Source organism: Dipodomys spectabilis, unplaced genomic scaffold, assembly GCF_019054845.1.
Source record: "Dipodomys spectabilis isolate Male_0828 unplaced genomic scaffold, ASM1905484v1 ptg000783l, whole genome shotgun sequence".
Taxonomy (NCBI): domain Eukaryota; kingdom Metazoa; phylum Chordata; class Mammalia; order Rodentia; family Heteromyidae; genus Dipodomys; species Dipodomys spectabilis.
In genome coordinates, this window is record NW_024871460.1 from 20257279 (window position 1) to 20270692 (window position 13414).

The window sequence follows — 13414 nt, forward strand, 5'->3', positions numbered from 1 at the left end:
GGATATGACAAATTATGCAGGATTCTAAATACTCATATACAGTGAGACCTAAAGAGGACAGTCTTAGGAGAGAATTACAAATGTGCAATGCCTAAGTGCCTCTTCATCTTTATAGAAAATACAAATTCAAAGACATGAAAACAAAATATTTTTTTAAATTTGATTTTTCTTTTTGTGATGACTGTATTCTTGACCGTACATACAGTGTATTCACATGCACATCTGTGGGAGAGTGAAAGAAGGGTACAGAATCCGAGGAAAAAGAGCGAACAAGTGCAGCAGTGGAGCACACTGATGAAAGTAAACTGCACGACTGGTGGGTGGAGATGGAGGGAGAGAATGCGAGAGAATGAGGGAGCAGATGACATTGTACAAAAGGAAATATATCCATCACCTGATGCATATAAATGTAACTCCTCTGTAGATAACCTCTATAATAAAAGTAATGTAAATTCCAAAAAAAAAAATTAATGAGATCTTTGAAGAAAATAAAGCAAGAATTATAGGCATGAGCTACCAGTGCTTGGCTCCAAACATTTTTCTTTTTTTAACTTACTTTTATTGTCAAGGTTATATACAGTTACATATGTAAGGTAATTAGTACATTTCTTGTCAAACAGTGTTACCCCTCCCTTGTTTTTCTCCCACTTTCCCTCCCACTAGTTATAAAATTCATTTCCAACATATTGTCGTGTGTCCTTTATCTCACCATTTTGTTGTTCCCTTTCTCTTCTCCAAATCAAATAAATGTATATAGAAGACACAGGGTACCAAAATCAAATACAGTGACAACAGGGGATAAACCAAAGGTAAAGAAAGAATGAAAAAACTTGACACAGTACATTTAAAAACAACAACAACAAAGAAAAACCTCTTGTTTCCATATCTTGGAGTTCATTTTGATTAGCATCATCTTATATGGTCATATGTACATAGCTATTGAGTTATGATCCTCTGCTGGGACTATCCTAGACAAATACTAATTAGTACAAATGAGGGAAACCATGTAGTCTATGTTTCTTTGGGTCTGGCTTACTTCACTTAATATGATTTTTTCCCCAAGTCTTTCTATTTCCTTATGAATGGGGTGATGTCACCCTGCACCAGAATCAATTCCAAATGGATCAAAGACCTCAAGGTAAGAATAGATACCCTGAAAACATTACAGGAAGGAATAGGAGAAACACTAGGGTTCCTTGGCACAGGTCAAAACTTTCTTAACAAAGACCCAGAAACACAACAAATCAAAGAAAGATTGGACAAAGAGGATTGTATTAAACTTCAGAGCTTCTGCAGGGCAAAGGACATAGCTAGAAAGCTAAATAGAAAGCCTATAGATTGGGAGAAGATCTTCACTAGCCTTATAACAGACAAGGACCTCATATCCAAAATACACTTAGAGCTCAAAAAATTACCTGAAAAAACAAATCCTTAAAGAAACAAGCACCCCATTAGCAAGTGGGCCAAAGACTTAAAGAGAGACTTCTCTGAAAAGGAAATAAGAATGCTCAAAAGACACATGAAGAAATGTTCAACATCTCTGGCCATAAAAGAAATGTAAATCAAAACAACATTAAAATTCCACCTCATCCCAGTTAGAATATCTATAATCAAGAAAACTAATAAAAACAGATGCTGGAGGGGATGTGGCCAAAAGGGAATGTAATTACACTGTTGGTGGGAGTATAAACTTGTTCAACATTCTGGAGAGCAGTATGGAGGTTCCTCAAAAGACTAAACATTTTTATTAATAAATGATTGATGCTTAACATTCTTATTTTAAAAAGAATAGTCATTACATACCTGTAGCACATCACCTAGGTCTGCTGTGCTGATATCTGGATCCTCTGTGGTGTTGAAAGGCACAGGAGTTATTCTTACTAGGGTAAGCACTCGAGGTTCTGGATATCTCCATAACATCATCCCTGGGCTATCTTCTGTTTCATTATAAAACAAGACTTCATAGACACCAGGCAGCTTCAGAGGTTCTAACAAAGGAGAATATAATTTACGTATACTTTCAAAAGTGAACATGTTTATTGCTTAGAGCAAGAATAAAATCTAGTTTATCGTTTTTTATAACTTGAGACAAAAACAATTTAAGAATTTCTCTTAGACCAAATTGTAACATAATATTTTTGAACTGCAAATACAAGCTTTTCAAGTGATCTTGAAGTGCTATCATTTAGAGGACATAAATTTGTTAACACACATATACATATACTAACAGCTGGTACTTACCAGCATCTTGTATATACTGGAAGAGACCTGTTCGTAGGTCGTCTGAACTTTGCTCATTTTTAAAGTTCTGATTTTTTTCCACAGAAGATGGCATTTGAGATGCTGGTTCACAAACTTGCCCTTCAAAGTTTCCCTCCTCATTAAGATATCCACTGAACAATTCATGTAGAAGAACTAAACAATTCAAATGTTCTTGACCCCAAAAGACCTTTAAAACAAAATGAAAATTTCTGGTGGTCTTTAAATACAAATATTTCTTGAGTACAATTAGGTACAATCATATCTGAATTAACAAGAAACTATAATTATGTTCAGTTTACTTACTGATAACAAACTAAAGTTCTAATATGTAATAACATAGGATATCAACTGCAGTATACATTGTGTGACTAACAATAACTTTTAAATGTTTGATTGGTGATGAAATAACACTGATATGAAGTAATATATGAATTCATGTAGCTAAAAGGACAAAAAGCATATATTAAAATCCATGATTAACAAAAGTAGATCTTCAAGGCCAAATGCTAATAAATAATCCTAAATATGAGGTTCTTTTCTTTGCACTTTTACTCTTCAGAGACAGACAAAGAACCTGCTTCATGGACTTGATATTAGAAGGCTGTCAGCTTCTGGGCTTAGTGAGAAAGTACAAACACACAGGATTCCTTGGCCCCTTCCTGCAATCACCTCTTTAAAAAGCTTTCAGAGCACAAGGCTACAAGGACATAGACTTTCTTTGAATGGAATTAAGTTTTATTTTCCTGCTATTAAGCAATATATTGTAACAGATGTATGACCAAACATATCATAATGATTAACATTAGAGGAGTAAAATTTTTAAAAATGTGAAGTTGTCTGAATATATTGAGTGAAAGCCACAAAACTACTAATTCTAGAGGAGCTAGTCAATACTGAAAAGAAAAAGACATATATGAAGGTATTAAAGAGTAATCTTATTCCTGGAAGTTTTGAATCCTTGGCCTAATTTCTGCTTTCCAGAATTACAGCATTCTAGAAATCAAACAAAGAAATACAGTACTAAGTCTACTTTGAGTCTCATCAACATTATCTTTATTGGATGCTAAGAAACAATAGATGAAAAGTCTACATGGGTAGTCTAACACTATACATTCCAGCCTTTCAGTTGTTAAGGGATAGTCAGTAACTATATGATGTATGCTGTTTTTGCCTTTTTTTTTTTTTTGTCAGTCATGTGACTGGAACTCTAGGCCTGGGTGCTGTCCCTCAGCTCTTCAGCTCAAGCCACAGGCTCTATCACTTGAGCCACAGCGCCACTTCTAGTTTTCGAGTGGTTTTTATTGGAGATAAGAGTCTCATAGACTTTCCTGTCCGAGCTGCCTTTGAACCATGATCCTCAGATCTCAGCCTCTTTAGTAGCTAGGAGTATAGGCGTAAACCACCAGTACCAGGCTTCTTATTGTTATTTTTAATGTGTGGTTATTCTGCTGTTTTGAAAAAGAGGTAATACAACTAATATTCTCCATAAAGCAACACACACAAAATCATATGCTTCTTATTAAATAGAAACTGAAAGTCTCAAAAGCAACGTAGAGCAAATTTTGCTCTATATTAGGATACTAGTGAAAAGTTGAGGTGATTTAGTTGAAAATAAGGAATTCACATTTAATATGCCTCCTTTATGGATGAGTTGGTCATTTCAATTTTCCATCATTTTAAATCTCATAAGCTTTCAGAATTCATATCAAGTTGGCAGGAAATCAAATCATGCAAGATTAGATTCAAATCTATATTAATGTTATAAAGAGATAAGGTGTATACTCTCACACATTCCATACTTGGCTAAAAGGCAAATTTGTAAGAGGATGTAATGTGACATAATCAGACATTATAATATCAAAGGCTTGATACCACTGAAAGGTTATTATATATTGCCAGTGACACTGCTTGAGCAAGGTCAATTATTTGCAATTAGAAAACATTAAGAACAATTTGACCCAGCATTCCTATTCCTAGCTATATAGGCAGGAGAATATGCTGCACAAAAACTTGCATGCAGGGGCTGGGAAGGTGACTCAGTGGTAGAGTGTTTGCCTTGCATGCATAAGGCCCTGGGTTTGATTCCTCAGTACTACATAAGCAGAAAAGGCCGGAAGAGGCACTGTGGCTCAAGTGGTAGGCTGCTAGCCTTGAGCTGAAGAGCTGAAGGGCAGCACCCAGGCCCAGACTTCAGCCCCATGACCGACCAAAACAAAACAAAACAACTTGCAAGCAAATGTCCATAGCAGCATTAATCATAACAGAAAGAAGAAGATGCTAAATGTCCCTAATCTGATGAATGAGTGATAAAGAAAATGTTCTAAAATTTACTGTGGTAATGATCACACAACTCTGAATATACTCATACAAAGCAATAAAGAATATTCTCAACAGATGAATTGTATGGTATATAAATTATGCTTCAATAATATGGCTAAAATTTTAGTAATACAGCAATATGACAATACCCTTTTTTGCTACATAAAGATTTAAAATTTAGTGAGACAGTTAAAAAATAAGGGTTATTTAAAAACTTATTGGAAAAAATATGGTCAATCCCTACAGACCTGGAGCAGACCACCTCTTAAATCGATGGATATTTTTGGTATGGATTGTTCTGGGCCTGGATTGCTACTGTGTTTACACCATTTGGCCTCCAGACTGGAAGTAGCACAAAATGGTCCTATCAGACTCCGACTTCTTTCTCTGAGACTTGTTTTAAGGAGAAAATCATTTATGTCGAGTAGAAATGACACTCCAAGAATTACACCTAAGAAAGAAAAAACAGAGAGGGTGTATAATTCGTCCTTCACCAAAAAAAGTTTCGGAGGCATTATTTTTAAAGAGTGTTAACTGACTCTTCGTCAGTCTTTTTCAGTTAGCTTTCTACCAGTTTCATGCCATTTATACAGAACTCTACTCATGAAGCAGGCATACCTCATTCACATCCCTAACAAAGCAATATTTGCCAAAACATTATGACTTTTTCCATGTGTGAGCATTTAAAATTTTATGAGTAGAGGCATTTTCATTAAATTGTGCAAGTTTTTCAAGCAACTACATTAAGAACAAGAACAGCTGCTTCATTTGTCTTTTGTTAACATGATGTGAAAGGGTAATTTTCTATGATTTCTTACCACGAATATAGTACAGTATATTACTTTACTAGATACTCAATGTTTTTGACTAGCCTATGGTAAAATTCAAATCAATCAAAATATATAACATGTGTTTTGTAAAAAAAATTTAGTTTAATCCAAACTTCACACATCATAACCACTTGAAGTTTACAAAGTCTTAAAAACAGATAGTGGCAGGTTAGATTTATGAGGAAAACTATATGCTATAGTTCAAAGTAAATATAACCAGAAAAGGAATACACTTTAAAATGAAGGTTTTCTTTTGAACTTAAAGTAAGATTGTGGATCAAAACCTTTTCATAAAAGCAACAGCACATTTAAAGATATTTAGATGGAGTTAAGAATGGTGAGTTCACTTTCCTCCCAAGAAGCTCATATTCTAAATTGTCATTGTGAATATTGAATTTCAACAGACCACATTTGTAATGCTCAGAGCTTATTTTTTTAAAGCTATTTGAGCCTTCAAAAAGATGAAAGATTAAAAAACACCTTAGACCCACAGTAAACACATGTTTTAAAGTAATACCCACATTGACTTTTCAATTCTGTAGAGATTTGAAAAGTGCATATATGTTGAATGTTCTAGAGCAGAAATAAGCTATACAACTTTTAATCCTCCACAGAAGGGAGGATTGATCCTCCCATATCTGCAAAACTGCTAGCACTGATTTTTATTTTAAAAATTATGATAGAAATTCATTTTTGTCATGGAAATCAGTTTGTGTCACTGAAACTTCCACTTCACTTCTACAATTAATTCAAAGGTAAGTTTCATTTAATTACAGAATAGAAGTGACCACCACCACAGATAAGCTAAAAAAAAAAATCAAAACACTTTTATTAATGGAGTCTTTCACCTATGTCATAACTCCCTACACCAGTGCATTAGAATTCCTGTTAACCAGTAAATATTTGCTAAACAAAAAATACTAATTCATCCTAGAAATTATAATAATGGTATTACAAAAACAGGCTTAATTCAGTACAACTATGTAGAAAATGATAATTTTCTAGATTTCCCCCTGCCCTTTTTGTGCCTGTGCTTGGGCTTGAACTCATGGCCTTGTGTTCTTACTCAGCTTCTTTGCTCACAACTGGCACTCTACTCCTTGAACCATGCCTCCAGTCCAGTATTTTGGTAGTTAATTAGAGATGGAGTGTCTAACACTTTTCTTTTTGGGCTGTCTTTGAACACAATCCTACAGATCACAGCCTTCTTAGAAGCTAAGATTACAGGCATAAACCACTAGTGCCTCTTCCTCCCCTTCTTCCCTTCTTTCCTCCTCTTCTTCCTTCCTTCCTTCCTTCCTTCCTTCCTTCCTTCCTTCCTTCCTTCCTTCCTTCCTTCCTTCCTTCCTTCCTTCCTTCGTCTTTTTTGTCTTTCTTTTCTTTCTCCCTCTTTTGACCTCCCCTCTCCTTGCCCTCTCTTTTTCAGCCCTAGGGATTAAAAAGCCCAGGGCTTTGTATATGCTAAGAAAACACTCTCTCTCCAGAGCCGCATTTGAGCCCTTTTGTTTGAATTTTGCTTCTAAGATCATGTTTCATTGCCCACACACCTTAAACTTTTGACACTCCCCCCGCCCCCATCTCTTCTTCTGAGAAGCTGGAATGACAGGCATGTGTCAATCATACCCAGATAAAAATTTTCTATTTTGAAATAACTTTGGATTTATATAAAAGTAGAAAAAATACTGTGCTCTCATATGCCCTTCATGTAGCTATGTGACTAGAATAGAAACAGTGCAATCATGCTGATATGCCATCTCTGTCCATTGATATATATCTGTATGTTTATATGCACACACATACACATATATATGTATGTATATGTCTATATATACATAACACATATTACTGTTAAGTAAAGATCTTTGAGACTTATGAATAGTCCACTTCAATTAGTCTGTAAAGCCTTTGTCAATTTGGGTTTTTCTGATGCTTTCTCACGAGTAAAATAAAGTTATGTATTTTTGGCAAGGGTATCAAAACAGTAATTCTCTTAATTCCTAACAATGGGGTGTGGGATGCTGTTGTTTTATTGCTTGTAATATTTTATACTGTAAAGTTACTATTTTTCTTCAATAAATAATAAACTCCTTAGGGGTGTGTGTGTGTTTGTGTGTGTGTGTGTGTGTGTGTGTGTGTGTGTGTGAGAGAGAGAGAGAGAGAGAGAGAGAGAGAATATCTTTGGAGATTAAGCCAAATAGTCTAATTTTCACCAAACTTTAACCCATTAATGTTAGCAGTTATGTGTGATAATGATGGCTTCCTATTTTTCTTATTAGAACTGTGGATCAACCTCACTTACTAGTTCTACTTCTTATTTATATTAGTTTAGGATCTTAAATATTCATTTATGAGTCATAATCCAATGCTATCATTATTTACTTTGCTTCTTAAACATTACTAGAAGTAAACATTTCTGTTGCCTTTGGACACTGGTGGCCCATGCCTGTAATACTAGTTACTCAGAAGGCCAAGATCAGAGGATTGATATTCAAAGTTAGCCTGGGAGGAAAGTCTGTGACACTCTTATCTCCAATTAAACACCCAAAAAGATGGACATGGAGCTGTAGCTCAAGTGGTAGAGTGCCAGTCTTGAGTAACAAAGCTGGCCTAGAGTTCAAGCCCCAGTACTAGTACTCCCCTTCCCCCCCCAAAAAAAAGAAAAGGAAAGAAAGGAAGAAAGAAAAAAAGAAAGAAAAGAAAGAAACCCAAAACGACAACAACAAAAACCAGATATAGGGCTTCACTTGTTATCTGAAGCACACTGATAAATGAAATTATTTTTTCATTTTATCAGTATTTATCTATAAAATAATATTTGTAAGCATATGATAAAAGCTGTCTCGATAAAACTTATACATGCAAATTGTTTTTACTTGTTTCTACTATGTAGAAAGTACTTCAAAATACTCACAATACACTAGCTAAATTAGCTTGAAGTTTTTGTCTAAAAATCAAGTACCAAAATGATAAAATTATAGAATCGAATTTTTACTATAACAAATAAATAACTCTTGACAACCTTGGTGACCCTGTAAGCAGTACTGAATTCATGAACATTTCTTCCTTGTCATACAGTTTTGTTTTTTGTTTTTGTTTTTTGGCTTGGGCAGAGAGAAGGGAAACTGGAAATCTCAGGAGACAAAACATAGTTCTGCATTACTATAGCAAGATATCAAATATAATCAACTTATAAAAATAAAAGATTTATCTAGGCTTAGACTTGGAGGTTCTAGACTGCTTAGCCTCATTCTTTTGGACCTATGGTGGGCAGCACATCATAGTGGGAGCAAATTGTGAAGCAAAACTGCTCTCCTCATAAACAACAAGCAAAGAGAATGAGCAAGAGATTGGGAATTCATGATTCCCTTTAAAATCATGATCCTATGACTTATACACATTTCACAAGGCCATAGATCCTAAAGATCCACTGTACAATAGTGTCATGCTGGGGACTAAACCTTTAACCAACATAGACTTGGGAGATATTCAAACTATATCAGGTAGGAGCTGCAATCTTGGGGAAAGTGGCATAGAATTAGGTAGAAGTTTGGGAGTTTGGACAAGAAGAAGGAAGCGGGCCAGCTTCAAGTGAGCAAGGAGGGCAGGAAGATGCACAAGATTCAGAGAGCTTGCAACTGAGCTACCCATGGATGGGCATGAGATTCAAGAAAAACTTTTGGGAAATAGATCTTTCTTTCTGCTTGGTCTTCAAGTTAAGAACAGGAAGGTCCTTGTCCTGCTAGAAGCTACCAAGTAGAGCTTGAGGCTGATGCTAGTAACACATAAAGAGAGACCTAATGGCTTCTGCCATGCCTAACAACAAGTTTTCACCATAACTGCTCAACCCATTTGAGGTGTTTTATGGCCACCTGAAACCCAAAGTGTGCCAAATAATTCATACCTGCCAAGATATGAGACCTGTCTCCTTCCCCTCACCTTTCTCCTCCTTTCTCTTAGGTCTCTCTTTCACTCTTTTTTTTTCCATTCTTTTTTTTTTTTTTTTTTGGTGAGTCTGAACCCAGGGCCTTGCTGTGTGCTCACTAGAGAGGCATCCTCCCACCTGAGCTATGACATCAGCCCTTTGTGCTTTAGTTATTTTTAAGGTAGGGTCCATCATGAATCACCAAACCTGACTTGCTTGTTGACATGGGGTCTCTAAAATTTTACTTGAAATGTCCACATTTCCAGCTCAGGTATTTTGCTGGTTTATTAGGGATAGATTCTTGCCAACTTTTTTGCTTGGGCTGGCTTTGAAACACCCTCCTCACGACTCAGCCTCCTGAGTAGATACTACTATTACAGGTATGATCCACTGGTCATCCAGTTGTTTTTTGATTTTTTTTTTCAATGCCAGTCCTGGGGCTTGAACTCAAGGTCTGGGTGCTGTCCCTGAGCTTTTGTGCTAAGGCTAGCACTCTAACACGAGTAATAGCTCCACTTCTGGCTTTTTGGTGGTTAATTGAAAAGTTTCACAAATTTTCCTGCCTGCACTGTCTTTGAACCGTGATAGCTGACTGAGTAACTAGAATTAGAAGTGTGAGCTACCCCTGCTTGTTTTTTTTTTTTAATTTTTGAAACAGCATCTCACTATGAAGCTCAGGCTGGGCTCAAACTTGCAATGCTTCTATCCTGGCCTTTCTTTTTTTTTTGGGTCCGGTGGTGGGGCCTGAACTCTGGGCCTGGGCGCTGTCCCTCAGCTCTTCAGCTCAAGGCTAGTGCTCTACCACTTGAACCACAGCGCCACTTACGGCTTTTTTTTTCTGCTTATGTGGTGCTGAGGAATCGAACCCAGGGCCTCAAGCATGCAAAGCAAGTGCTCTACCACTGAGCCACCTTCCCAGCCCCTATCCTGGCCTTTCTTATGCTGGGTTTACAGGTGTTCCCCAGCCATACTCTACTCAAATTATTTCTAAGAACTTCAAATTTTGAAATAAAATTTAGATTTCAGCAAACAATATTTCTACCCAGTTTTTCTTTTTTGTGATGGTCCTGGGGCTTGATTCAGAGCCTGGGTGCTGTTCCTGAGCTTTTGTACTCAAGGCTAGTGATCTATCACTTTGAGCCACAGTAGCCACTTCCAGATTTTTGAGACTTTATATTAGAGATGAGTTTTATGAGCTTTCCTGCCCAGGTTGGCTTTGAACAACATTATCCTCAGATCTCAGCTTCCTGAGTAGACAGGATTATAGGCTTGAGCCACTTGTGCCAGGCCTCTATCCAGTTTTTCTTAATATTAATAATTTATGTACAATGAGTAAAATTGTCAACAAATACTAAATTAACATTATATACTACGACTATTTTAAAGACCTTTTTGAGTCTCATTATTTTGTGTTTAGTGTCTTTTTTCCTATACGGGGACCAATGTTGCATTTAGTAAATGTGTTTCTACTTTTTTTTAAGTGAATGCTTTCTTACTGGCTTTTTCTATTATTGACTTCTTTCAAAAATGTGTGTTTACATTTTTTAATTTAAGCTTCAGTAAATTAATGGAAGATATTTAATTAGACTAAATGAAGTGTAGCAACATTGAGAAATAATTTCAGAAACAACTAGTGTGATAAGAAGATCTTGCTTTGTTTGCATACTGAGATACTTCTCATTGAATATAAAAACTTAGTTCAAAGAACAAATAGTTTCATGACCTTTAAAATACTTCTTCAGAAGACTAATAAATGCAAACCATTTGTTTTGGAAAACATTTACAAAATACTGCCAGCCCAACATCATCAGTATCTACTAGACTCCAAGTAGAGCTCCCGCTCTGTACATGCTGACTTAGCAAAATGCAATCTAGATCAAGCTTCTGTATATCATTAGAAGCAGTACTCCATGATGACATGTGCTAGGAAAGCATAATCAGTTTTTTTTTAATGCAGCTGGAAGTAATCTTAGGCTACTAGAAAATCAGGAAGCATATGTTAAGAAACACCCAGAAGCCAACCTGTGTTAAGAGTGAAACATTGGGATGATTCAAATAGGTGAGGAGAAAAAAAAAACAAAAAAAAAACCACTTTAAAAAGTATCGCCCATAAACAAATCAGCAGATTTTCAAAGGAACTAAAAATTTCAATTTCTTGTTCCTTCATCTAATTCAATCTGGAAAGGCTGACAATACTCCTCAATATAGTAACAACAATCTAGTCATAAAATGAGAGTCCAAATGGGTGGCCCATCCACCAGCATGTATCTCTTTTAAGAACCTTCTGACTTTTTTTTTTTTTGGGTCTGGTCGTGGGGCCTGAACTCTGGGCCTGAGCACTGTCCCTCAGCTCTTCAGCTCAAGGCTAGCGCTCTACCACTTGAGCCACAGCGCCACTTCCGGCTTTTTTCTTTTTTCTTATGTGGTGCTGAGGATTGAACCCAGGGCCTCAGGCATGCAAGGCAAGCACTCTACCACTGAGCCACCTTCCCAGCCCCCTTCTGACTTTTTATATGCAGAACTTTATGGATTCTTATCCAGTCCTCACGAGGACTAAAAGTTGGATCTTTCATCTAACTCCAGCCCTATATTTTGAACATAAGAAAACAGAAAAATAACAAGAGACAAAAAGAGGAATTTTTAAAACACTAACATGGATATTCCTTATGAAAGGTTAAATATCTACCAAATTGGCCACTTATACTTGGTCCTTAACTAAGAACAAAGTATGTGTGTGCATGTGTCTGTGTGCATGTTAAGTGTTTAAAAACATGACGCCAGAAAACAAAAACTAACAAGGGGTAACAGGATATGCTTTGCCTCTTTCTTTCCCACCATTCTATGCTGTTTTTACAGTTATGCCAGTTTATTCAAAGAATAAACTTGATTAAATCACCTGGCTATGATAAAAAAAAATAGACCTGCACACCCAAATGCAAACTGAAACCTGTTACAGAGGGAAATAATGGTAAACATACTTAAAAATAGCAAAAAAAGGGTCTTCTGCTATACCAATTGTATTAGTTGTTTACAAAGATGGAAAATGGGTATAAACTCAATGGTCAAAGCAAAATGAGGTCAGGAATTGTACATCTGATTACAAGTGTAATCAAGACCTGACTGATTACAGTCATGGCTATGTAATCCTAGATGCTTGAAAGGCTGAGATCAGGGGGATGGTGGTACCAGGTCAGCCAGGATAAGAACTTTGTAAGAACCCATCTCATCAGACGTAGCTGGATATGGAAGATATGTGTCTATAATCCCAGCTACAGTGGGAAGTATAATTTATGCTGAAGTCTAGGCTGTCTGGACAAAAAATGATGCTCACCTAATCCCCAAAATAAGTGGAAGTAAAAGGAATGTAGGTATGCCTAAAGTGGTAGAACATTTACCTAGAAAGCATGAAGCCCTAAAATCAATACTGCCACTGCCAACAACAACATAAGGAAAGCAAAATGAGTTGCTAAGTCATTTACTGCAATGGCTTAGAAACAAGTCCTGATCTATACAATCCAGGCTTGTTTTCTTTTTAGTTTGTGCTGGTATGGGGCCTTGCACTAAAGGCCTCATGCTCTCACTTGGCATTTTACCTAAGGCTGGTGCTCTACTTCTTGAGTTACTCCTTCACTTTCAGCCTTTGATGCTTAATTGGAGATGTGAGTCTCATGGACTTTTCTAGCTGGCTTCAAAGTATGATCCTCACATCTCAACTTCTTGAGTAGGCAAAAGCCACCAGCACCCTCTGTAATCTAAGTTGGTAAAGACAGATATAATAGAAAGACAAATGGCCATGAGAAATTCACTCTATCTGACTAACCCTGGGCAAATCACTTTAACACCTTCATACTTTACTCTAGGAGGCATTTAAAACTAGCTTAGAGGACTTCAACCCAAAGTACCTTGACACTCAAGGAATCTTATATAGTAATGATGATCTATGAGATAATTATAGTACCTTAAAGAACCTACAAGGTCATAGAGCTGATTGTAACAGGGTTGGAGATGTATCAATTTTTTTTTTTTTTTTAACTTACTATGGTGTTACACTGGTGTTGTTACCTGTTTTAGTCTCAAATGT

At 36.4% G+C, this 13414-nt stretch overlaps 1 protein-coding gene across 2 annotated transcripts in view; it reads right to left on the reverse strand.

Moving 5' to 3' along the window:
• Positions 1–13414, reverse strand: part of Vps13b (vacuolar protein sorting 13 homolog B) — a 505216-nt gene that overhangs the window by 119602 nt on the left and 372200 nt on the right. For both annotated transcript variants that reach the window (XM_042673185.1, XM_042673186.1), the window contains exons 37-39: positions 4830–5032; positions 2242–2449; positions 1804–1988 (exon numbers count right to left, since the gene is read on the reverse strand). In XM_042673185.1, the coding sequence (XP_042529119.1) occupies positions 1804–1988; positions 2242–2449; positions 4830–5032 (596 nt within the window). The remainder of the gene's footprint in view (positions 1–1803; positions 1989–2241; positions 2450–4829; positions 5033–13414) is intronic.